The 27,724-nt window shown below is 43.2% G+C and overlaps 1 protein-coding gene across 1 annotated transcript; it reads left to right on the forward strand.

Moving 5' to 3' along the window:
* Nucleotides 1–221: 221 nt before the first annotated feature.
* Qpct (glutaminyl-peptide cyclotransferase) lies at nt 222–27,270 on the forward strand. The gene is made up of 7 exons (XM_006988339.4): nt 222–456; nt 7,831–7,977; nt 12,953–13,231; nt 19,408–19,584; nt 21,332–21,431; nt 23,064–23,180; nt 26,633–27,270. Exons 1-7 carry the CDS (start codon nt 325–327, stop codon nt 26,776–26,778), a joined length of 1,098 nt encoding a protein of 365 aa, XP_006988401.1. The 5' UTR covers nt 222–324; the 3' UTR covers nt 26,779–27,270.
* Nucleotides 27,271–27,724: the final 454 nt, after the last annotated feature.

Genomic DNA, 27,724 nt, shown 5'->3' on the forward strand with positions numbered 1-27,724 from the left:
CTGGGGGAATCACAGAAAAGGCTTTCCTATGCTCTTCCTTCCTTTCATCCTCTCCAAGAAAAGGAAGTGGCCTTCTTTGTTCCTTGGATTCCGAAGCTCGTGTCACCCGGGGCAGCCCAGTCCCCTGGCCTGCTGGCGTCTTGGGGGGGGCGGAGGGCTGCTGCTGGCTTCTGCCGGCGCAGCGCAGCGGGAGGCCACCGGAGGCGATGGGGAGGCGGGCACAGTCAACCCAAGGGTGGAGAAGGGGGAAGGCGACCGGCGCGCGTTCCCGGGCTCGTGACCGCCGGCGGCCCGGGGAATCCGCGCCCACACACTCTTGCAGAGATGGCAGGCGGCGACAGCCGGCGCGTCGTGGGCACCCTCCACCTGCTGCTGCTGCTGCTGCTGCTGGCGGCTGTCTTGTCTCTGACAGCCGGGACCCAGAGTCCCGACACCCATCCCTGGACGGAGGAGAAGGTGAGGGGCCGCTTCAGCATGCCGTACTTGAGTGGCTCTTGGAGGGTGCCAAGACCCGGGACTGGGCCATCTCTTCCTGCACTAGGGGGGGGCGGGGGGTCAGGGATGCTGTCCCCCTGCCTAGGGTCCAGTCCCCACCCGGCACCTGGGAGCTAGCGCTCTCTTTCCCAACCCCCCAGAGCAGGTCTCCGGGCTGCGCTGGAGACGCCTGGGGGCTGGGTGATGTCACCCGCCTCCCTTTGGCAGCGCTCTGATGGGGGTGCTGATAAGCATAGGAAGTGTGTCTCGCCGGCTGTGCAAGAACAGGGGCGTGGGGGCGCCACCACCCCCTCGAGACCCTGGAGGCCAGCGATCCCTGCGCTCACTCGCCCGCCGAGCTCCTGGGTGCCTGGACTAGTGAGGGGTGTGCCCGCGAATCCCCAACTACTGCATTCATGGATGCTCCGTGGGGATGGACTTTCCTTGTGGACTCAGCGCCAACGTAGTGTTAGATATTTAAATTTAAAAGAGGCGCATGGTGTTTTCGGATAAATGGATGGAGTTGTGGAAATCTCATTTAAGGGATTCAGAATACAAATGATTTGCCAAGTCTCCTCTGTGTGTAGAAAATAGATTCACAATTACTTCCTTCGTTTGCTCAACAGTTTTGAAGCCATGAAATTGCTAAGGGCTGTGCCAATGTTGATGGTTTGGGAGTGAAATGGGATGCCTTTAAAGAAACCATGAGCGGCAGCAGTCTAGGGATAGAAACTTTCGACAACATTACTTAAATGACTGTTTTAAAAGCGCTCAGTGTTCCTGAACGTCTGAAATGTTCACTCCCAGTTAGTCTCATGCACATGTATATGAATGGCCCACTTCAGGTGAGCTCGGGCTTAGCCAGCTTCCCTCAGGACTCCCGACAGACCCCCATTTACACCAGTCACTCCAGGATGAGCAAAAAAACAATTTCCCACAGAGGCTCCAAAGGGCTGCCCAAGCAATTGAGCAAAATCCTCTTCTTCAGCCGTTTTGGAGTACTTGGGAGGTCAAGCACTGGGAAGGGGATATTAAAACCAGAATATGGCATCAGGCCAAATGTGTCTTTAAGACAGATCTAAATGGGTTAGAAGGAGCCGAGCCACACCCAGGGTCTGTCTGTCTGTGGACACGAGTGGTAGGCAGGGGTGTTTCTAGGTGGGAGACTGTTCTGTGATCCTTAAAATATTTTGAACTAATGAGAGCTGAACTTTTGAGAAATGTCTCTTGAGATGTGAATTTCCATCTCCTTTATTTTAAGAAGCTTCTAGGGACAGTTTCACTGGGAAAGTAAACACTCGAAAGACACAAGTGACAGTCAGCCATGACATTTCTCGGTTAATAGCTCCTCCTGCTCCTGTTCATAAAGTCTTCCGGGCAGCCAGCCACACTCCGTAGCGTGGGAGATGAGTCAGGCCACACTAGAATACATGCCTTCCTGCCTTTTATGACAGTCGACTGTTTTAATCAGGTGAGGTGTGCTCTTGGTGCACACAGGTCTGCTAACAAGAGACCCGTGATAAGGAAAGCATCCGTTTCGAAATCCATTGCCTTTGTTTGGGAATAAAGGTGTGTCTCTTTTAGTGGGCATCTAATGGGCAAAAGCAGATCAACCCTAGTTTATGGCTGGGTTTAGAACCATGATTTAATGATTTGAAGCCTGGAAACCTTTCACAGAGACATTATAAATGATTACACCCCCAGCTGGGGCCATATGTGTATGTATGTGTATTAAAGGGTATTGACGGGAGGGTACCCCTAACCCTACCTCTCTGGGCCAAGTGGACCCCAAGTGGCATTCTGAATCCGGAAGCACGTTTGGGGCATCTTTTCTTCTCCCACCCCTAGACTCCAGTTCCTGGACCTCCCTCCTCCAGTTTTAAAGTCATCTTCATGCCGAAGGCTGATGCATATCTAGAAGGACTGTTCCTGAGCCCCACCCCTCCCCCACCCCCAGCCCTGTTTTGATATCAACTCCAGACCCTTTCTTTTGGCTTAGTTGTCAAAAAAGATAATCTCATCGAATCAGGTCTCCTTTAGACGGGAACTGCTGGCTGTTGAAGGGCTTCCTATGTTTTAAAAGGAATGTTAGGTTCAAGGAGCTAAGCAGTGGCGCTTCCCTTGAAGTGTCCCTAGTTGTGAACGTAACACACGCTCATACTAGAAAACTTCAAAAATACAAGAAAAAGTATTCTAAAAAGAAAACAAATATCACCCACAATCTCATTCTTTAGATAATTCCTTTTAATCTTTTGGGTGTTTTTATTGCCCCTTTATGTACACACACACACACACACACACACACACACACACACACACACAGATATACATTTATAGAGATGAGTAACAATGTTACATTTCAGGTTGTTAAAAGGATTGAATGAGTATGCTATGCAACAGCACAGTGGCTAGCTTACCTTAAAGGCTCAACACATTTTAATTGTTTTAAAATAAGTATACCTAAGTATTTTGCTGCAGAGTTCCTAATTGTACACACGGTTTAATATGATTAATAGCATGTCCTGAATCTTGCGGTAAGCTGATAAAATTGGCGGAAAGCATAACTTGATGATGGCGAAACCATCTTCAGTTGATAATTTATTTCTTTGCCTTGAATGCTGAGGTTGCTTGCAAATCTCTGTCAAATCAAGCTGAGATGCAATGTATTTTAACAGGGAGAATCGTCCTGTATTTTGACAAAGGTGAGGCAGGAACATTCAAGCCATGTTAGAGGTGGAGAGGTAAAGGTTTTGAAGTACCCAGAGTAGGCTCTCAAAAACTGATCTGCTCTCTGAAACATTTCCCATGCTTCTGCTTCTGCACCACATCTTATTCTAAAAGGAGTTCCCCTTCTCCATGGCTCTAAGCTCTTTTACCCATCCACCTTTCCATCTATGTGACTTTTCTGGAAGCAGGAGACTTCAAGGCAGGGACAGAGGGGTCAGTGAGGACCTGGGTGTTAGCAGATGAGAAAAACAAACAACTGTCGTCTTGGAGTCTCTACTGTCCGGAGGATAAGGACTGTGGTGTCCGTTTTACACACTAGGAAACTTTTCTTAGGCATAACTACCAAAGGAGGAGCTGGGACTGGTCCCTTGGTTGTTGTAGTTCCCTCTCTGTTCTGATTTTAAGAACACTGGACAAAAAGGCAGTATCTTGGTCAGTGTCCACCTCCTTTCCTTTCCTTCTGCATTTTCACCATCTGTGGCTCCCACACACATTTCCTAAGTGCTGGCTGAATGGAACTTACAGGTAGCAAAAGTTTAATCTGAAGACTGTCTGGAATGCTCATAAAAGCAGAAGCCTGAATTGGCTGTATTTCTGTAACGATCTCCTTCACACTCAGTGTTTTAAAACTTTCATTCCCTCCTCGAGCTAGGCCACCTCTCCAAATTATGTAACGAAACCCTCTGGCCTGGGACCGTGTGATTAGACAGGAGATGTTTCTGGCTATCGGCTTCACAGTTTTGTTTTCAGCTGAAAGACTCTTGTCACCTAGAGCAGACTTCATTGTCCTTTCTGCCTGGATGAAAAGACAAGGCCAGGGCTGTAACAGAGCCTGGCCCCTCTGAGAATGTTGGCACCAACAGAAACTGCCAAAGTACCTTTCCATTGAAATAAACCTAGGATAAGCTTGGAGTTTGTATTTGCCATTGGGCTTAATGCTGTTTGGTTTTGGTTGTTTGGTTGGGGGCAGAGTTATCACTGTACAGCCCTGCCACAGGCCTGGAACTCACCGGTGTTGATCAGGCTGGCTTCAGACTTGTAGTGATTCTCCTGTCTCTGGCATGCGAGTCCTGGGGTCACAGGTGTGCACCTCCACACCTAGCTTCAACATGGCATTGGGTTCAGCTTCTGTCCTCTGAGTCTACCCTTTCTTCCCACTTTCCTCTTCTTACTTATTCTTGTTTCCAAACAAGTTTTTGTAGCTAGTGAGTTCTCAGAGTAAGATTCCTTTAGTCCAGTGGTTCTCCACCTTCCTAATGCTGTGACCCTTTAATACAGTTCCTCGTGTGGCGGTGACCCCCAAGCATAAAATTTATTTTTGTTGCTACTTCATAACTGTAATTTTTGCTACGGTTATGAACCGTAATGTAAGTGCTTTCTGATGGTTTTAGGCGACCCCCCCCCCCCCCCCCCGCCGTGAAGGGGTCATTCGAGCCCCAAAGGTTGAGAATCGCTACTTAGGTCGGAGGTGCACTGTTTAGCATGGGCGAGCTGCATGGTTTTCCTGAGGCGGCTTTTTGTGAATCGAGGTGGTCATTTTGCTTTAAGTGTTCTTCAAGAGCTAGGAAGTTTGTTATTTCTGTGATTCTGCAGATGCATCTGGTCCCAGAAAAAACGGGGAAAAAAAGAGTTCTTTGTTGAAGCGCACTTAAGAAAATCAACCATTTTTGCGTTGAGGAGCCGATGAGTACTTGAAAGTCTCCGTATTCAGGAGCATCCGCGGGTCTGTCTGCTGACCTTACTATCAGCTACTAAGAGTTACTTGTCAGGTAGCTTTCATACACAGTTTCTTCTGCAGTGCGAGGGTGTGATGCTTAAATGGGGATCAACAATTGGACAGAGCGTAGATCCACGTAGGAGACAAGCCTCCGTGCCGGTCTGTGGAGGAGTTCCTAGATTGGGTTAGCCAAGGTGGGAAGATACATCCTAAATGTGAGTGGCACCATTCCACAGGCTGGAGTCCTAGACTGGACGAAAAGATTAAAACAAGCGAAGTAGCAGCCTTCACCTCCCTCTGCTTCCTGACTGTGGATATGTGACCCACTGTCCCATGGGCCAGCCAGCCGCCATGTTTTCTCTGCATTGAGGGCCTTCAGACTGAGCAAACCGAAACCTTCGTTTCTTAAATTGCTTTTGTTCGGTTTTGTGCCACAGCGTTGTGAACAGGAACCAATATAGAGATGCTGGAGGGATGTTTATTTTATTCTTGTTTTTCGAGATTTTTCTTTTTTCAAGCGTCTATAAAGCATGCATTTAAACATAACTTTGATTTCTTTTCACTGTGCACATGACGTGAAGAACTCTGGCCACAGTGACTAGGTTGGCTCTGGGGTGGAGCAATGTACAATGACTAGAAAAGGAGCCACTGATAAAATAGTTGTGTGAATAAGAATGTCTATCCATTTATTTATGTACTGTGTGTGTGTGTGTGTGTGTGTGTGTGTGTGTGTGTGTGTGAAAGGACAACTTGCTGGAATCAGTTCTCTCCTATAATATAGAATCTGGGGATTGGACTCAGGTCATCCGGCTTGGCAGCAAACACCTTTAACCACGGGCACATCTTGCTGGACCCTGACACAGAATTTGACATGGAGTTCTCATTTGTCACGGTGGCTGCCCCGGGCCAATGAGCTGTGAATTGCCGGAAGCATCGAGCAGAAACTAAAAAGAGAATAAAGCTCACAAACACGGAACTAGGACATGTCTTGTCCCTTTGAACAGGTAACCACCGGAACTGGGACATAGCCACATGCCTCTTTGGACTTCTGTAGCTGCATATGCATTCAGCTGGCTTAGTATTTATGAAGACAGAGATGTGAATTTTACTTTTCTACTATGTAAATGTGTTTATAGCCAAGATAGTTTAAAAAAAAATGCTTAGTTTATATGTCCATGACTTGAAATTACCCAGCAGTTACTGGATGCTCCATGTGAACCACGCCCTTGTGACACTCGGGAGAGACAGATTACTAGGAGACAATTCTAGCCCTCCTAGAGCTTGTGACTTATAGGAAATGCAGACATTAAATACAACCCCTGAGAAATGGCCTTCAGACTAAAGGAGTTTTGACGGTGAAGAGAAAGGGAAACAGTCTGAAGGGCAGATTGCCTTGCTGGGATGCCATGACCCTAAGAGATACGACCTCAAAGTACCCGGATGCTAGGTACTGGATGCTTGGTACTTTGGATGCTAGATGGCCAAAGCATGATGAGTGGGAGCCAGCAGCACGCCATGGAGCTTGCAAGGCAGCCGGAGAGATAGACAGGTTTTTCTTGGATGGTTAAGGAACAACCATGGTGATGGAGTTCACTTCACATTTCAGTTGTTTTCGTCTTTTAGCTTCAGCCGCCTTCTTCCTCTTCTTCCTCCTCCTCCTCCTCCTCCTCCTCCTCCTCCTCCTCCTCTTCTTCTTCTTCCAGTGCTGTTTAAGTTCTACCATGAGGACTTAGATCCTGCGGGTGCTAAGGGATTTAAAGGCTTCAATAACAAATTTGCTTAGGGAATACACTTGTCTGTCGTGTAGGGCTCCATAAGGCCGTTTTCACCCAAGTGTGTAATGTGCTTTAGACATAGTCGGTCTCCTGTGCTCTGCAGCCTTGCCTTCTATACACACTCATTAGTTCCCCTTGTATCCTGGGTTTGTTTCTACTTTCATGGCATCATATGAGTTTATGTGACTGTAGAGTCTCCAGTTGAATCTTTTATCCCTCAATTTCTGTTTTGAATTCCAAACAAATAACAAACTTCCTAGCTCTTGAAGAACACTTAAAGCAAAATGACCACAGTCAATTAGGCAGCTTCTTAAGTTTTACATTTTCTTCAGATAATAGTGTCATAATGGTTGGTTTTGTTGTGTTGGTGTTTTAACATAAGGGTCATCTGTATAGCCTAGGCTAGCCTTGAATTTATGATCTTCATGCTTCTGATTCCTAAGTGTTGGTACTACATATAGCTGTTATTAACTTTTTTAAAATTACAATTATTTATGTGTATATGTACATGTATACCATGGTGTGTGTGTATATATAAACCATGGTGTGTGTGTGTGTGTGTGTGTGTGTGTGTGTATACCATGGTGTGTGTGTATATATAAACCATGGTGTGTGTGTGTGTGTGTGTGTGTGTGTATACCATGGTGTGTGTGTATATATAAACCATGGTGTGTGTGTGTGTGTGTGTGTGTGTGTGTGTGTGTGTGTATACCATGGTGTGTATGTGTAGCTCAGATGACAACTTGCTCAAGTCAGATCTCTCCATCCACCATGTGAGTCCCAGAGAGAACTCAGGTTTCCATGCTTGTTGACCACCGAGTCATCTCACCAATCCATAACTGTTATTTTTAAACCTTAGTTTTACAATGCAATTAACCAAAAAAAATAATTTTAAGTTATGCAGATTGTAAGTGTGTGAAATATTCTCACAATGAAAGAATACTGTCAATTTTGTTTTTTAAAACAACTTGCCAAATTCTAGAAGATCCAAGGGGCCAGTTGTGTAGTTGAGTCCTTTACCTCATATGAAATAAACCTTGTTCCTTTTATTTTGAGGTTTTAGAGCTACTGATCGCAGATGTGTCATGTTGTCTTAAACACATGCAATTCAGGCTAAATAATTTTATTTAATTGCAGAACCACCACCAACCGGCACATTTGAATTCTTCATCTCTTCAGCAAGTTGCAGAAGGCACCAGTATTTCTGCAATGTGGCAAAATGACCTGAGACCATTGCTGATAGAACGCTATCCAGGGTCACCCGGAAGCTATTCTGCCCGTCAGGTGAGAACACAGCACATACGCCCAAAGGCTTTAAATGAAAGCTTTGCTTTACCGTGGGGGATGATAAAGAAGATGGCTAAAGTTTGGAGATGTGTAATATCTGGATACATCATCTAGATATCAGATGTGATCAAGAAAGTTGAACACCTGAGAGTAAGTGTCTATTCTGGATTGAGTGATACCCATGGACTGAAGATCAGTTTGTGTGTGAAAACCACTGTCTTGGCTACAGCAGCAATAATACGGGATACTAACTCCTCCACGCTTGGTCACTTCAATAACACACTCCTGGCTTGACAACCAACCTTGGTGGACCCTAGAATCCAAACTTCAACAGCTTTTCATAGTGCTTGCTTGGCAGTTCTGAGGCAAGAGTGGATCACTGAGCTGCTAGTTCCTTTCTTCTTGTGGGAAATTGTGTTTTTCCCCCTCTGGGGGGTATGTACAGTGATTAGCTTCTGTCTAGAGTTCTCAAACCTTTGCTTTGACCCACAGTAGAAACCTATTGTGTATTTCACAGACAAGGATGTATAACAATATGTTTAGCTGTAATGAAAGTATTTGGCAAACCGCTCATGGTAATTACCTGTGCTTTGCTTGGATATTGTAAATTCTGTTTTGTGAACTGAAGGAAGTGCTCATGGTGGCCCACTAAACCGATTTCTAGGTTTGTTGATGGTCCTGCTGCAGTTCGGATGACACTGCCATAGAGGGTAGAATAAGCTGTAAGCTAGGCTAGACGTTGAGTTTCTCTGTGTTGTGCCAATCTGCCTGAGCACCATGAAATCCTTCCTCTCCATGTCTGCTTTTTCGAACTCATCCCATTCAGGGGACAGCTTGGGAGGAATGAGTCTGGCCTCTCAAAGCCTCTTACTGAATATTCTACTTTCTCAACTTCTTAGACAAAAACCTTGGCAACTACTGCCGTGCCTAGAGAGACCTGCATGTTTCCTCTACCCAGCTCATAGCTCTTCTTTCTCTATGGCGTAGTTTCCATCTCTCCCAACAGTAGCTTTGACAGACATGTTTGTTGGCCTTTTAGCCTCCTGCTTCCTGTTTGAATAGCTCCTCTAAAGAGACCCTAACAAACTCAGTTCTTTAAGCCTTCAGGAACACTGCAGGATGATGATGATGATGATGATGATGATGATGATGATGATGGCCAACTTCCATCCTTCCCTCCCTCACTTCCTTCTTTCCTTTCTTTTTATTTATATATCTTTTTTGATACACAATATCAATCTGCAATCCAGGCTGGCCTAGAACCTACCATGTAGCCCAGGCTGGACTTAAACTTGAGGTAGTCCTCCTGCCTCACTCTCCCAGGATGTGTTATTTGCAGTTAAGTTGTACTAGCAATTTGAACTCAGATCTGCCTGATTTTCTGTAACTGGAGGTTTGGGAGAAATTAGATCATTGACAAGTGAACCCCAATAGCATCAGCTGGTGGCACACTGGAGAGTGAGGGGTACATATTTACTTCACAGTCTTCTAAGGCCCCATGTCCTAAGGATTTTCCTTCTTTCTTTCTTCTCCTTCCTTCTTTTTGGATTTCTTTTTTTTTTTGAGACAAGGTTTCTCTGTGCAGTCCTTGGTGTCCAAGGACTCACTCTGTAGACCAGGCTGGCCTCTAACTCCCAGAGATTTACCTGCTTCTGCCTCCTGAGTGTTGGCATTAAAGACATATGCCATCACGGCCTGGCAAGAATTTTCTTAAAAGGTCCAAATTCTTGTTTTCCAAAGTCCTCAGCTCCTCATTAGGAAACAACCCATGTCTATGACACTCACTTGATTAAACCTTTCCCATTTTTCTCATGCTATTCACTCAGAAGACCGTCTACACTCAGATACATATATGTAGACTTGAGGCCCAAGCTCCTTGTTTATGGACTCAGGGAGGCCATAAACATAATGACCGTTGTTGAAACTCTGTCTTGTACGCAATATATGCCATAAATAGAATATACAAGTATTGTTATGATTTAAAAGACATACATTCAGGGGCTGCAGAGCTGACTCAGCAGTTAAGAGAGCATACTGCTCTTGCAGAGGACCAAATACGGTTCCTAACACCCACACTGAGTGGCTTGCAACTGCTTATAACTCCAGCTCTAGGGAAACGCAACCTCTCTGGCCTCACAGGCACACCCACCCACCCCCACAGACACATACACAAAATAAAAATGAAAAAAAAGAATGTTCAAAAGTAAATATCCAGCATGGTGGTGGTGGTGGTGGTGGTGGTGGTGGTGGTGGTGGTGGTGCACGCCTTTAATCCCAGCACTCAGGAGGCAGAGCCAGGCGGATCTCAGTGAGTTTCGAGGCCAGCCTGGGCTACAGAGCGAGATCCAGGACAGGCACCAAAGCAACACAGAGAAACCCTGTCTCAAAAAACCAAGAGAGAGAGAGAAAGAGAGAGAGAGAGAGAGAGAGAGAGAGAGAGAGAGAGAGAGAGAGAGAGAGAGAGAGAGAAACCTAAGAAATCAGGGAGTCATAGTGAGTGTGGGAAGTCAAAACTGAACTTCAGTGAAAGGTATAGCCTGTTGCTGGTGTACCGTCTGCTTTGAGGACCCTGTGTGGAGTATCTTCAGTTTGGATCCCCAGAGCCTGCGTAGGGAGGAGGAACCTAGAGAAAAGTTAACTACATCTCTACCATGTCAGGGTCAGAACCCTGACAACTATACATTTGCAGACTTACTGCAAGTACTGGGGAATCCACTTCCTCCAAGCTACCTTGGTCTACTAATGATGTCACAGTTCCTCAGATACTCAAAATTAGAATTTTAGTTGAATTAAATTAGACTTAGGACCATTTACTAATGTTAGCCTAGAATGACTTTCCCCATTGGCTCACCCAGAATCAGAATGCCGGATAATAGACTATCCAGCCCTCACCCCTCATCACTCTTGGAGGGCCAGCCTTTGATCCCTTGGAGTCAGGGAGACACTGATGTTTAAACCTTAGGGATATTGCAATAAAAGCAGTGGTTTGGGGAACCTCCTTCGGAGACTTCTGGGGGACACTCGGAGACTAAATTAATTTGAAAGCTGAAAACATCACAAGTATTGGTATCCTAATTTCATCTTAGTTACTAAGATAGCTAAAAATATGTATGTTGCATATAGAAAGGTTCCGTCAGGGACAGCTATCTGGGGCTCTTGCTGATCATTTTTGTGGATGTTAGTATGCATATAGGTGTTAGGCATCACAGCCAAGGGAGGGGAAACTGATAGGAGAAATGAGGTTCTGGATGAGGCTTCTGAACAATGCTAACAGATAACCTTTAACGGATGCTTTAAAATCCCAATTTGCTTCTCAGGCTACTATTGGTGTCAAGAAGCCATTTTATGGAGTGGCTTGTCATCTGGACACCAGATGTTCTGGAGTCAAACAAAGTCTAGGGATAACTCATTTTCATCTGCTTTGGAAAAACTGAGATGCTCAGGGATTTCTCTCTCTCTAGCCAGACAACTGATGTTCTCTATCAGGCGATTTTTACGTAGTTCGCATGACATTAACCCACATTTACCGCTACAGCCAGCCCCTGTTCCGGATGACAGACCACCGTGAGCAAAGCATCGTATAGGAAACTGTGGGGCATAACAAAATCAGTGCAATCTAAAGATGCTTGTGAGAAGGTTTTAGACGTTTCTTTTGATGGCTTGGAAGGAAGAGAGCATGGAGAGCAGTGGAGAAGAGGAAGGTGAGGGATGCGCAGTGCTGTTTAGGTTAAAGACTAACTTAACGATTGCACAGACCAAAGGGACCCGGCTGTTTATTTGGCTTTTTCAAGATCGATGATATGCCCTCGAGCCTCCACCCCTCTGTTTAAGTTCCCCTCTCCCTGGAAGCTTCCAGCCCTACTCTGTCCAAAGCTCTTTTTGCCTGTGTGTCATGTTACACATCAGCAGGCTGTCGGCCACACAAGACTTGGCCAGAATAGAAAATCCTGTATTTCCTTGGGAGGAAAAAAATTCCCTCCCATTTGTTTCCAGCTATTGTGAGTTTTTTTGTTCATTACCTCAAGGTCCCTCCTTTCTAGATGTTAATTGTGGGACGAGTTGCCAGTTTTTATAATGGCTAATTTGTGTTTGAGGATTAATTTTTTTTTTTTAAAATAAGGCACCTTACAAAGATGAACACAATACTGGAGGGGAATAAAGAAATACAAAGAGAGAAATGAGGCCAAGGAAAAATAAGGATGGGGAAAAGGCAAGATGAACTAGTGATGAACTCAGCCGTAACTTGTCATAGTGTACATTTTAGGTTCTTAAGAAAGACACTTTGAGTCCCTGGCATGCTGTTCCTATCTCCACTTCCTGCCTCAGTCACTGTACTGCTCAGAAGGCCCAAAGTGGCCCCGAGGTGATGCTGAGAGATGCAGGTCTGGACCTACCTTGGATACAGAGAGAAAGCTTGGGTCCGAGCTGCTGATTTGACTCTTACTTTAGGCAGGGCCTGACCAGATCCCCAGCCGTCCGTTGCTATGGGAACTTTCTCTACAGCCCTCAGCTGGTGGATGCCAGTATCTTCTCCTAGTGTTCCCTACACAGGAAGCATTTGTAGGACTTGGAGCACTCGTATGGTGGTGAGGTTTGTGCAATCAAGGAGAAGTCTGTAGAAAGTTCTACATCAGCTTGCTAGTGTTGGTAAATATTGACAACCGAATGGGATGGGTAATTAGGCAAAAGGTTAGAAGTGAGGGAGAGAGGCCTCTTCTTTCAATGAGAAATTGCTATTAGCTAAAATAACAACTAGTAGCAATGTTATTACTACCAGTAAGCATGCAAAGCATGTATGCCAGTAATTCCAGTGTTTGGAATGATAAGGCAGGGGCATAAATTCAATGCCAGCCTTAGTTTCAGTCCAGCCTGGGCTACAGAGTGAGACTCTGTTTCCAAGAACAACCAAAAAAGGCATCACATAGGCTTATAGAGACACAGCTAACCAATGAAAACCATTTGTTTTGAGCAGCACATCATGCAACGAATTCAGAGACTTCAGGCTGAGTGGGTTGTGGAAGTCGACACCTTCTTGAGTAAGACGCCCTATGGGTACCGGACCTTCTCGAATATCATCAGCACTCTTAACCCAGAAGCTAAACGACACTTGGTCCTTGCCTGCCACTACGACTCCAAGTATTTCCCTGGATGGAACAGCAGAGTGTTCGTGGGAGCCACGGATTCAGCTGTACCGTGTGCAATGATGTTGGAACTAGCTCGTGCCTTAGACAAGAAACTCCATTCCTTGAAGGTATCTGCTTTCTTTTTGTTGACTCCTAGGATAAAAAAAAAAAATCAGCAGCAACTCTGTGAATTCTAGAACCCTTGGAGGGGAAGGTCATTTGGAAATCAAAACTTTGGGGTACATTTTAAAATAATTTGTTAAAAAAATATGAGATCAAAGGAGTGGTATTTGGAAGATGCCATGCTTTGAAATGTCTACCATGGGCAGTAATTCACAGATAGATGATAGTGTGTTCATTAACTGAAATCTTAGACTTGAACATATATTCACTTGAGCACAACATTTCTTTGTAAATAACAAAGCAAAAGGAAGGATGGAGCAGGCTTAAGTGCGCGGATTGTGTTTTATAGTGAACAGTGCTTATTTCTCCTTGTTTGCACAGCCGTGATGCATCACACAACCTTCTGCGGGAGAGAGGGTGGCTCTGGAGTTGGGGAGGGCTGCGGGGGATCTTCTCCAGCGTGTGGGTAGTTCAGACACACCGAGACGAAAAACACAAGACAGAAATGTGTTATTGTTGCATCTGCGGATCAGGGCTTCGTTTTACACAGCATAGCAGAGCTTTTGTTACGCCCGAAGCTCGGAGTGCTTCTGGGACTCTCCGATTTTATTTCAGCCTCTGTGCTCTTAAGGGTGTCTTGGGGTGGGGAAAGTGCTAAACTAGATGAAGACATTTTATTCTGATACTGTTCATAACAGTAAACACGGCAAAGTGAATACAAAAACTCTGTTCACAGGCAACAAATGCTTTCCCGCTTCCCTGGGCATTATGAAGGATCCAGCCTTTGATACAATGAGAGGAAAGAAATGAAAGGTTTATCTTGTAATGGAAGTAATAGAGATATTTGGTTCTGTTTTTGCTGGATATGCGGAACTCGAAGAAAGCAAGGATTGTTTATACCCTCTTAATACCCTTTTCACATTTTGTTTTGTTTTCCGAGACTTCTATAATGCCTTTGTTCTGCCCTGCCCTGCTTTGAACTGGTAACTATCTCTAGCCATGAGTGAGGGAATCCATAAGCAGACGTGCCATGTTAATTTTTCATATGTACATTTCTAACAGAAAGACATGGAATGAACGAGGTGTGACTTAAAGGCATAGTTCTGCTGGGCACCAACGTTTCTCTTAGTGACCCACTTGGCCTTCTTTCCACACAGCACACACCTGCTTTTGGTATGGGAAATGGACAGGGCCAAGGTGGGCGTTGTGGTATATTTCTGTAATCCCAGCTCTTGTGAAGCTGAGGTAAGAGGATTGCCATCACTTGGAGGCCATCTTGGACTACATAATAAGTTCCAGGTGAGCTAGGGCTGCATAGTGAGACCCTGTCCGGCAAAAGTATCAATGATTATAATAGTAGTACCAGTAATAGCAAAAAGAAAGGAAATAGAAAGGACTGGGTTGCTGAATGGGAATCCTCATTAAATTATTTGAGTCAATGTATACCTTCTCTGAATTACCTTTTCTGTTAGAGGTAAGTGGTGATGTGAGCAGTTTTTAGAATGGGCTGATTTTGAATGCAAACTGTATCAGATTTATTTAGGTCGATTTTAACTGATTTTGTGGGATGTACATTCTTTAGCTATCATAAATTGGGCAAGTGGTGGTGGGAAGTGGTCTGGATAGTAGACGGAATTACTGTTCCAGCTCTCTGCAGCCCTTCCTGCCCATTTCCAGGTATAGGACAGTCATCAGAAGTTGACATCTTGTACCTTTGCTGTGGCTCCCACTGTGGCCAGTTACACGTCCATGTCCCTTGACTGTGGACGTCTTTATCTTGGACAATGAGATGGTAGGGGTGTGAGGTGGGGATGTGCTTGTCATCCCCAGGAGATCAAGGAGCTGAGATGAACATCATGTGGAACAGTGAGGTCTTCAGGCTTTCTCCCATTTCCAGCACCAGGAAACCGGCAGCAGACAGAGGACTGGAGGATCTTTCTCCAGAGAATGCAGACGCCACAGTAAAGGATGCCAAGGGGGGACATTTGGCAATCTTACATGAGCACGTGGAATAGACACCAGATTGCTCTGAAATGACTTCAGTAGAGCCAACCAATGTGTGTCTCCAGTGAACATTTTAGTGCCGTGTTCTTCAATACAAATGAACACCAGGTGTGGCCAGATGTTGCAGAACAGTTTCCACAGGGGGAAGAAAGCAAGAAAAACTAATTATGCAAAATTGAAACATGAAGTTGGAGGCAATAGAAGAGAGCAGGGGGCAGGAGATAGCTAGACACTACTTAAAAATCCTTAGAGACGAGAGACTTTGTATTCATGAAACAAAACAGAGTATTCGGTAACAGTAATCATACCATACCAAAGAGATCTTGGAAATTTTAAATTAAAAGTATTATTTTCAAAAAGACATTAAGAACACAGGATTCTGAAGTAGAGGAAATATCTTTTCTAGAAAGAAGGAAAAAAAATAAAATGATGATGAGTTCTTTTGTGGGATCATTCCAGGTCATATAAAAAGGAGTAAGAATGACTATGACACTGGACTTCTCAATAGGAATCTTGGGAGCTACAAAACAATGACATATGCCTTAAAATTTTTAAAAAATCATTTGCCACATGGAATCACAGAATGAAGACCTTTTTATTACATGTGTAAAATATCAGTAATTTTCACTCTTATGCACTGTTTCATTTTAGAAGTGTTATCTAAATTTGCTGCAGAAAACTTAACGTTAAAAAAAAACAAAAAACAAAAAAACAGGAAACCACAGAAGATAAAGTCCTGGGGTTGTAGGTATAGGAGAAGAAGAGAGAGAGGCCAAGGGGTAAAAGGGGTAAAAGGGGTAAAAGGGGACCAGAGCCAGTGAGCAGCAGGCAAGCGAGCCTCAGGGCAAGTGAGCCTCAGGGCAAGCGAGCATCCAGCTCAGGCTGGATGGAACAAGCAGAGGGCCAAGGCTCTGGGAAGTGTGCATCCGTACAAAATAAAACCAGCTTGACTGATGAAGATCGAAAGTATTCAAGATGTTTGAGAGTGTAACTGTTCTGCCCATCTGGCCGTCTTCATGTAGAAACCAGGAAGGCCGAAGGAGGAGCCTCCCAGTCTGGCTTTTGCTCTGAGTAACTGCTAGGGAGAGTGTTGCTGTCAATTTACCTGGGCGAAGATTATCAATAATGCAATTCCGGGAGTACAAGGAGTTGTTGACTTTTTTTTTTTGTTTTGTTTTTTTGTTTTTTTGTTTTTTGTTTTTCGAGACAGGGTTTCTCTGTGTAGCTTTGCTCCTTTCCTGGAACTCACTCTGTAGCCCAGGCTGGCCTTGAACTCTCCGAGATCCGCCTGCCTCTGCCTCCTGAGTGCTGGGATTTAAGGCGTGCGCCGCCGCCGCCGCCGCCGCCGCCGCCGCCGCCGCCGCCGCCGCCGCCACCACCACCCGGCCCAAAGAGTTGACTTTTGACAATTATGTCTGAGATGTCTGTTTTAAAAACTTGTGGTATCGCACGCACACGCACATGTGTAGGAGGTGTTGATTAAACATCTGTGTGGAGGTGTTAATTTGCCAACTGATACGTTGGTCTGGAGATGAGGTATGAGAACACACACACACACACACACACACACACACACACACACTATTCAGAAGAGGTATCAGATGGATAGATACTATAGTGCAGAGATGAGAGGAGAACGAGGGAGCAAGTCCCAGTACTCTTTGATGTTAAGAGGGAAGAGACAGGAAGGATGTCTGGGTCTGTTCACTCTCAGACCGAGTATTTCACACTCTTCCTTTCCCGTAACTGCAGTTCCTTAGCTTGCCCATCCTCACTCCCACTCAGTGGCCTTGATTTCCCCTTGCCAGTATCATTAGATGCCAGTCTCTCTACATATGCACTAAAAAGTCCATCTCCTGACTGAGGGAGGAAGAAGGTGGTGTCCTAGGAGGCAAATGGAAGAATTTCACCCAGGATGGAGCACACAGCTATGCTGGATGCGGTCAGTAAGTCAAGAATGGTGAAGACTGAGAGTTGACCTTTGGGTTTAGCAACGTACAGGTCCTAGGTGTTCTTGACAAGATCAGTTTCAGGAGATGGAGAATAGGAAGCCTGAAGGGATAGACTTAAGAACAGAACTCACAGAAAGCCTGGGGGACATGATTCAGTCGGTAGAGTACTGGCCTTACAATGCATGAGGTCCTTGGTTCAATCCCCAGCATTAAAAAGAAAAAAAAAGTGGACCTCAAGCACAGGACTCTGACACAGTGCAAATACAGAACTCTTCCAGCAAGTTTTTCTATGAATAGGGGGAAGGTCAACAGTTAGTGGAGATAGTAAGCCCAGCAAAGACAGAAAACTTGATATAGGAGGAGTAGCGTTTGTTAAGGCAATGCCCTATAGCAGACCAGAGGAGATGGGATTTAGTCCGTATATGGAGAGATTGGTGTCTAATTGGACTGACAAGGGGAAGTCAAGGCCATCACTTGGGAGTGAGGAACTGTAGATTAGGGAAATACTCAGTTTGAGAGTGAACAGACCCAGACAGTACATATGACTTCTAGTAAACACAAAAGGCAATAGCAAAATTTCTGGTCATGGATTTTTTTTTTCACCCCTGAGACAGGTTTTCACAGTATAACAGCCCTAGCTGTTCTGGAACTCGCTTTGTAGACCAGGCTGGCCTGAAACTCAAAGACAGTAACCTGCCTCTGCCTTCCAAGTGGTGGGATTAAAGGCGTGCACCACCACTGCCTAGCTTCTGGTCATGGATTTTAAGCCAGCAACTGGCATGGTTGTTTATTTTGTTCTGGCCATGTTCAGCATCTTGAGAATAGTCACAGAATAGGCAGAGACTGGTACTCCATGTGATTATTATTACTTTTCCAGGAAACGGACTATGGAGAGGCAAAGGAATGATAGTGTATAATATATAAGGGAAGGATTGGAATGATTGCCAGACATTTGGCCAAACATGGAATAAATTGGGTCATTACGGGAGTGTAGCTGTGGAGAGGTGAGATTAAGCGAGTTTGGGGATTCTGGTGAGATTGAAGGACTTAGGGATTTGAATACCCAAAGGATTGATCTGTACAGGAGAGCCATGGCCAGACAATAAAAAATGTAAACCTTTTTAGTTGGCTCAAACACTGTTTCTCTCACAAAGCCTTGCTTGATGACCCCAAGCAAGACTCCATCTCTCACCTCTCCCGATCTTCAGTGGATGAATGTTTTATACTTGAGTCCCTTGGCATATTACATATCATGCTTATGGATTTGTTTCCTCCCTCCTAACTCACCCCATGTATAGGCCCTGAAGAAAAATACTCTAATTATTTTGTTTCTGTCCCTACGTCATTCCTAGGGTAGACTCTTGAACTAAAATTCAGTCACACATTTCAGACTTCAGTAAGGTGAAAAGAAGGTACCCAGTTGCTTTAGGTTGGGTATCCAGGAAGCACCTTCCCAGGCGGGACATCATCTGAGGAGCATTCAGGTCAGTGAGTAGGGAGTGGCCTTGGCTCACAAGGAGAGGGATGAAAAGGGATTAGGAAGTGAGCAATGGAGCCGCCATGCAGGTTTTACCGCTGCAGCCTCAGCCAATCTGGGCAGCTGTGGAGGCGGTAGCCCTGTAGAGAGGCCCCTGTGCCCCAAGAAGGTAGTCATGGGATATAGGACACTCCCAGGAGGTGCAGCCCAGGAGAGGCTGCGGCTGGGGCAACGCATGCACCGGAACAGGAGCTCTGTGGCATGCCACCGTGTTCATTACAGCAGCCCCACGGTCTGACTGTGTCCTAGGGTGTAAGACCAAATGTAAGACATTTAGCTTTAGAAGGAGTGGGATTCGCGTGGTATGACGATGTTTGGAGCGGAAGCGGTGTGAAGTAACTTTTGGCATCTCTTCACTTGCTTGGACATCTTCGCTTCATGGAACATCTTTTTTGCTCAGTTACTAGGAAAGAATGTGGGGTTTTAATTGACTGTGGCATTTTTGCCCTTTCTCCCTCCCCCACCCCCTCCCTCCCGATGATCACCATGAACCCATCTTGAAGATAGAGTTTTCATAGATATCTCTAAGACAATCCCAGGTCAATATGTCCTCACTAAGTGATTTAAAAAAAAAAAAACAAACAAACCATAGTCTGGGAGTCTGTGATTGGTTGGAGTTAGAGTTTCCATTGGTTTTGTTTTATTTTTCACATTGTTCTTTTTTTTTTTTTTTTTTTTTTTTAACCAGAATGTCTCTGGTTCCAAGCCAGATCTCTCGCTCCGGCTCATTTTCTTTGATGGAGAAGAGGCTTTTCTTCACTGGTCTCCTCAAGATTCTCTGTACGGCTCTCGGCACTTGGCCCAGAAGATGGCTTCCACCCCACACCCTCCTGGATCGAGAGGCACTAACCAACTGCATGGCATGGTTAGTTTCAGTCACCTTGGCTCTCTAGCTCCGTCCCTGTCTCCAGAGGAAAGGCAAGGCCGAGAAGACCAAGTAAAGGCCTAAAAGTGCCACGAAATCCTCGGAGCACTGTTTATTGTAGAACATTCCTTGGCAAGCGCTGGAGTTTTGAGGAATCCCAGAGCTAAAAAGAATGATTCTGTGTGAGGAGCTGTGTTCGGCCGGGCTTAATTAAAATGATGTGAGAATCAGGTTGAAGAACCATTGGATTCAGTATGAGAGCTCACCCACTCTCCCCAATACTGTGTGGTATGGAAAGGGAAAGCCTTTTTCAGGCAGAGGAGGACCGGAACCCCAGGGAAGGGAGCTCAGAGGGCGGCATTTTTGATATGAGAGAAGAGACATTTTAAGGCTGCCTTAAAATCCCGCTGCTATTACTAAGTAGTGGGTTCAGCATCCAACCTCAATTCATCCTCATTCTGTGCTCTGCCAGTAAATCCTCTCCTGTGACTCTCTTCCCATACTTGATCTTCAACTTGTCACCAATCCTCACTGACTCCCGCTTAAGACCTTGTTCTACACTTGGGACCTCCTTCCTCCCAGGGTTCTCCACAAATCCCCGACACTCTCCCTGACCCCTCCACTCTGCCGGCACGCATCCCCGTTGTTTCTCATGTTACCGACCTTCACCCTATGAATCAAATGAACAATCAGTGTCATCTTTGAGTTTCCCTCAAAGTGAACATGACTTTCTCAGGTACATTGACAGTTTGTCATGGGTCAAAGACATGCGGTCAGGACTCCACTCCTTCACTAGTGCCTGAGTGGCTCAGAAGGGTTCAGGAAAAGGAGGAGAGACCTAGATAACTAGTAGTTATTTATCCATCCAGATATATGATCCACAGTGATGGAAAGGACCATTGACTTCTCAGACAGAGACTTATCCAATCTCACGAATATGTTCCTATTTCAAACAAGCAGTTTTTTCAAATGAATGAATATCAGTTATATGTGTGTGTAGGTATGTATCACTTGGGCATACTGTGTCTTTGGAATCGTGAAGTTTGAAAATATTTATTCAGTATATGGTAGGTTTCACTCTAGGTAGTTACCCACACATTATTTCACTTATCTAAATTGGGAGGACTTAATCTAGATGTGGTCTTCAGGGAGTCCTCAAGCTCGCTGATGTTTTACGGCTCAAATAAGCTAACGAACACTGGTTTACTATGGAAGGTTAGAATCAGGAGACCTTAGAGAGTAGCTGGGTTGAGCACCTTGTTTGCTACACAAGGAAATGGCGAACCAGCAGCATGATGTATACAGTTTCCTTTGGAGGAATTTTTCTTGCATGCTTGCGTGAGTCACAGCTTCTGTCCACATGCACCCCTATCATTACAGATTAAAGTTAAGATGCCTAACTATAATGGCACAGAAGACCAGACATGCTTGAACTCCCATCTGAAAGCAAAGCAAATATATCCTTTTTCAATTCATAAGATATGCGTCAAACCTGCCTTTCTGACCTGTCCTTAGTTATGTCCATTGGGTGTATAATACATCACCATTTATCCGTGTTGCATAAGCAAGATCTAAAAAGTTCTCTAAAATAGTTAGCAAATAATGTTACTAAACCCTTTGTTCATTTATATAGCTCTCCTTGTGATTTTCAGGTATTAAAATTATTTAGTTTTGACTCTTTTCCTCTATAAATGGTTCTAAAACATTCTTTGATGACCGTGATTAAGTAATATTTTTTCTTCCTTAGGATCTGCTGGTCTTACTAGATTTAATTGGAGCTGCAAATCCAACATTTCCCAATTTTTTCCCCAAAACCACCAGATGGTTTAATAGACTCCAAGCAATTGGTAAGCACCACAGTAAATAAAGAGCAAAATGTTGTTTCTTCCTACTGAAAAGCAGTAGGCTTTAAAATTCAGAATTTATGATTTAAGTGTGCTCTTTAAATATTTAACACACTTGGCTGGCTTTTGTCTTACCCTACCAATTAGTTTATTGTTCTTAATTTGTCAACAGTCCTGATTTATTTTCCTGCATGGGATTCTATTTTGAAATGCAAACATCAAAACACTACATTTCTAGATTCTTAGAAATGATGTCAAAAGATACTCTTGAATTTAATTTTCCATCTCTTTTTGTCTCCTATTTTCTTCCTTTGTCTTATTTTCGAGGACTCTGTGTGCTTCCCTTCTTTCCTTTTCCAAAGTGCACATATCAATAAATTGTACAATATTGAGACTGAAATCCACTGTGCTGTTCTCCTTCATGGGATTTGCATCTTTAACTATGTCTTTAATTGTATAAGAAAAAATGTACCCTATGGTTAAGAAAATCTAAATATTGATAAATAGGAATATTATTTTGGATGGTAGTTGGGGCTTTCTCGATGTTCTTTTTTAATAGTATTTTTATTTTATAATTATCTTAATTTCACATATCAGCCACAGACTCCCCCCTCCTCCCTCCTCCCACCCCCCAGCTCTTCCCCCCAACCCACCCTCCCCATTCCTACCTTCTCCAAGCCAAGGTCTCCCCTGGGGAGTCAGCCCAGCCTGGTAGACTCAGCTGAGGCAGGTTCAGAACCAAGGCTGGGCTGGCTTTTTGGAGCCTGGGGCCTATGCTGGGACACTTTGCCCAATGTTCTTAAAATCTCACTGCACAGGCTTGCTTACTAGTTGGTACAGTTTTACCCTTGTAAATTTAACAATCACAAAAATGAACAGCTATCCTAGAGAGCCCTTTTTCCTTGTTTTATAATCTCATAATCTCTTATCATCTTGTAACAAACAGCACATGGGTTATGAATATGTTACAAGATAACAAGAGTGATGGGTTATGTAGGTCAGTGGTTCTCAAACTTTAGTGAAGATCAGAATCCCCCGAGGGCATGCTAAGGCATAGATTACAGGGCTGTATCCCAGAAATTCTGATTCATTAAACCCGAGATAGTACCAGCTAACTTGCATCTCTCAAGTCAGTCCCAGGTGGTCACTGATCAGGAACCACACCTTGGAAATCACCGATATAAGGTCACAGTAGCTGTCTTTTCCTCAGAGTGGCCAGCTGATATACTTCATTCTACTCTCTTTGAATATTCCACTTTTAAGGCCAACATCTCTCTGTAGGTATTCCCCATGCACCATCTGGACCTGTTTGCATCTGCACCTGATTTTTCCCAACACCTTTGACTCATTTTCTCCTTCTCAATCTCTTACTGTTCTGTTGAGCTTCTACCCTTAAAGAGGTCCTCACCAGCAAAGCCAGAGTCACGTGTGACTCCTTGTCTCTAATCTCTACTCCAAAGTCTACATAGGTGACGCCTAGACATTTACTGTCATAGATGTGGCTGTGTTCGCTCTTATGTGTCTAAAGACGAATTCCATGTGTGATAAGATTTCAAGCTCCCTAAATAAGGATGTATTCTGAGACTCAAAGAGATAAAACTAGATGTTCATCTACTGTCTGGTTGTTGTCTGCAGAACAAGAACTCTATGAACTGGGTTTGCTCAAGGATCATTCTTTGGAGAGGAAGTATTTCCAGAATTTTGGCTATGGAAATATTATCCAGGATGACCATATTCCATTTTTAAGAAAAGGTAAACTGTGTGTGTATTATTGTGCATGTGCATTTTCCCTTCTGTGCCTACCATATTTATTATATTTTATGTGCATTTTGAAATTTTAAAACAACATCACTTATACATTCTTTTTTATCTTTTATTTTTGTTATATGTTAATTGTATGTAGTGTGTTTCATTATGACATTTTCATATATGTATAAATGTAGTTTGATCATATTCACTTCCTTTTGCCCTCTCTTGTCCCTTCCCTCTCTTGTGACTCCCTTCCCCTTTTCCAGTTAATCACCCTTCCCCTTTCATGTATTTTTGAATGACCCAGTGGGTTTTGTTAGGGTTTCTTTCAAGAGAGAGGAAGAGAGGTTATTTGCCGGCATCTTACCAGTACCTACACCACTAATGTATCTGTCTCTCCCTCCCCTAGCAACCACTATAAATATGTGTAAGACCTGAGAGAGGGGTGAGACCTCTTGGGATCTTCCATCTTCCATGACATGATGTTGTGGGCTCAATCTTAGGAAGATCTTGGAATGGTCACAGATGTCGTGAGCTCAAGAGTCGAGTGACCATACCGTGCTTGCATTTCATACCGTTCCTCCCTGTGTCCGCCAACCTTCCCACCCCTCATCTTTGATGGTCACTGAGCCTTAGATGATAGAGATGTCTAATCGATGGCTTAACGTTCAACAGTCATTTATTCTCCTCATCTTAACCAGTTATGGGTCTCTGCAGTTACGGTTGCCTAATGCAAAAAAGAACCTCCCTATCCTCCCAAACTTTATTTTAGCTACCTGGTGCCATTAAATAGCTTTGTTTGTTTTTGTTTGTTTTGAGACAGGGTTTCTCTGCGTAGCTTTGGAGCCTTTCTTAGAACTCGCTCTGTAGACCAGGCTGGCCTCAAACTCACAGAGATCCACCTGCCTCTGCCTCCCGAGTGCTGGGATTAAAGGCATGGGCCACAGTCACCTGGCTAAATAGCTTTTCTTTAAAGGTGAAGGTTTCCAGGTCTCCAACTACTGCATATATTTGAGAAACAAATTAAATGTGAGTAAGATTGGTGCACTTTGAATCACTAAGCCCATGCTTCCTCTAGGGTGATCAAATTAAATTTATATATTAATGTTTTGACAAATATAAAAATGTTTTAAAAGATCTAAAATAGCCATTAAAATTAATTTGAGAGTTTATCTTTAAAAGGAAACATACATATTTTGCTATAAAAGATTTTTGACCAACATGTGTCTTCAGGTTATATAGCTACAAGATAGACGTTAGATAATTAAACCAAAATAAATGATAAGGAGACATCTAGACACACTCTCACCTGGTCTATATTGATGCCGGGTACTATTTAGATGCAGCTTGTAATAGTTTGACATCCCCTTACCAGGTAATTGGACACATAGTCTCACCCATAACTGAAAAGCTATTTGCAATTTTATTTATTTATTTATTTATTTATTTATTTATTTATTTATTTATTTATTTATTTTTATTATGTATACAGAGGAGGGCACCAGATCTCATTACAGATGGTTGTGAGCCACCGTGTGGTTGCTGGGAATTGAACTCAGGACCTCTAGAAGAGCAGTCAGTGCTCTTAACCTCTGAGCCATCTCTCCAGCCCGCTATTAATTTTTACCCACTGGGAGAGGGAAAATATTTTTTTCCATCAACAGAGTGACAGTATGTTAACTGTACTCCAGGGCAGGCACTATTGGTCAACATAAAATGGACTCCATTTTTTTTTTTTTTTTTGTTTTGGTGTGTGTGTGTGTGTGTGTGTGTGTGTGTGTGTGTGTGTGTGTGTGTGTGTGCTTTTTGTTTGCTTGTTTTGTTTTGGTATATTTTTTGGCTTTTTGTTTATTTGTTTTGGTTTTTTTTTTTTTTAGAGAGAGGAAAGAACATGAAATTGGGAGAGCAGGGAGGTGGGGAAGATCTTGGTGATGCTGGGGAAGGGGAAAGAATATGATCAAAACATATTGTATGGAGAAAATTAAAGACAGTAAATACAGATGAAAGAAAATGAAACAAGAAGACCTTCCCTTGGCCAGTCCTCTCTCTTGGATTATCAGATGAAATGATAGAGCCCATTATTGTTCATTGACATGGAAGAATGAGTTGTATGGAATGTTCTAGCCCTTTTCAGTAAATGATCTACATTTATCCAGTTGCTCAAGTCCGAGTGCTGGAGGCTGTCCTTACTTCTGCCCTTTGTCTGAGTTCCGCCTCTCTATCTTACACACACGTGTGTTTAAATCTTCAAGACGATATCTAAGTCGACCCTTATATACAGCACTGAACTTACACACTAATTCCCATTTCCCCTGATCTGAAACAATCTAAAAGTGATTGAGTCACCAGATATAATAAATCGATTAGTTCAGCCATTATGTCATTCATTCATGGCTTCTTTTTTTTTCTCATGAAAGACATTCTAAGTTCTTGATGATGTCTTTGTTTCTCCTAACCCATAATACATTTAAAAAAAAACAACCCAGCACCCACTGACATCCTGCCTTGTCTTGTATAAAGTTAAGCTATGTTCTTGCCCTTTGTGCAACTTTGATGTGGCCTGACTAATAAGAAAGATCTACTGTGTCAAGAGGTGACAAAGCTAAATCAACTCAGTGACTCTTAAGTCGCCTCCCCACGGGTCTCTGAATTTCACTAATGCTTCTCAATTTTTTTTTTTTTTTTGCACATAAAATAGGACCATCTTTTAAAAATGTAAATCAAATTATGCTAATACTTTCTGTTTTAAAGGGCCCGTGGTTTGGTGTCTTATAAAGTAAGATGGAAAGTCTTTATCGTGGCCTAGAAGGGCTTGCATTTTCTGATTCTGTTTCCAAATCATCTCCGACTTCTCTTCTCACTTCTTTCTGTGATTTGGCCACACCGGGCGTCTTGCTGTTCCCTGCTCAGGGCAAGCCTCATGACCTTTGCACTTGGGAATATTGTTGCCCACAGTACTCATTTCTAGATCTTTGCCTGGCTTGCTTTCTCTTGGCTTTTGTGCTTCTATTTAAATATTAGCTTCTGGAGAAAGTCTTTGGCTTTAAATAGCTCTTCGTTCAGTCCCCCTGCCCCCCCATCCTTAATTCCCATACCTTGATTAGTTATTGTTGAAAAGCTTTAGCCCTGCTTACGATTGCATCTTATATGTGCCTGCTTGTTTCTCCACTAGGATAGAAACTCCACATAGGCAAGGTCTTGCCTTTTCACTCCTAGAACAAGAGCTTGCAGGCAATAGGTGGCTTATCATCCCTTATTGTATTGATTGACGTTTGTTTGACAAGCCTTGAAGTATTCATAAAAGACGTCTTGAAGTAAGACATAAAGATGTGCGTGCAAGACAATGAATTATCAAGTGTCTTATAAGATACGGAGCTTTCTTTGCTTACAAATATCACTTTCTAGTTGACCACTGGAAACTTGCACTAACTTACAAGTTGCTTCTCTCGTACTAGGTGTTCCAGTTCTTCATTTGATAGCTTCTCCTTTCCCTGAAGTCTGGCACACCATGGATGACAATGAAGAAAATCTGAATGAGTCAACCATTGACAACCTAAACAAAATCATTCAAGTCTTCGTGTTGGAATACCTTCATTTGTAAATATCTGAGTTTAGTTCGTGGTGATTGCTTCTGTATCAAATTCAAAAGTCAAATTGGTGTTTAAATAATCTGATTCCAGATAAATGTTGTTTGTAAAACTTCCATCCTATAGGTTCATCCTGTAGGTGTTTTTGAATATGTGATCAGTGAACCATAGAATTCTATGATGCCTTTAATTGCTCATTAGTTTTCATCTAGAGATGAGAAAGGAACATGCAAAGAAATAAAAAATAAATAACTTTTGAAACTCTTTTAGATGAAAACTTTAAAATGACACTAGATTTACTTATCAAAATCATGGATGTTTATATACTACTTAAACATGATGATGGTGTACAATATATAGCTGTAGTTTTATATGTTATGTTATATAGTGTCTTATATACTATGTTATGTAGTATAACCAGACATGTATTTTGACAGCCCTTAAATTTCTTCAAGAAAGATTTGTGGAGTTTATTTCTTGGAAATTAAAGTTTGAATTAAATGTTATATAGTGAGTTTGTTTTCCATGTCCATAAGTGAGAAAGTGTGTGTTTTAATGCATGATCCAGTTTTCTAGAGTTTTACACCTTAAATTTTTTTTTTTTGTAAAAGTGATATGGTCGGTAACAAAACAATTGAAAAAGGATACAAAAATATAATCACATTATATTAACAGAATCACTATGGCCTCTTTAGTGGGTCTCAGTTTTTATTGGACATATTTCTTATATAAATATAATCAAACCATATCTCTAATTTTGGAGGGCTTTCCCATTAATGTAATTATAAGATACACATTTGCTGTTTGGATCTTGGGTTGAGATAAAGACAGAAAAGGACCCCTAAGTGCATCCTCAAGAGCTGATGTTGAGGTATCATAACAGTAGCACATAAACTGATAATTTTCTTGGGTTTGGTAGAGTATAGCATTTTTTCTGGAGACACTTAGGCATCCTGGATT

Source organism: Peromyscus maniculatus, chromosome 22 (assembly GCF_049852395.1).
Source record: "Peromyscus maniculatus bairdii isolate BWxNUB_F1_BW_parent chromosome 22, HU_Pman_BW_mat_3.1, whole genome shotgun sequence".
NCBI lineage: Eukaryota > Metazoa > Chordata > Mammalia > Rodentia > Cricetidae > Peromyscus > Peromyscus maniculatus.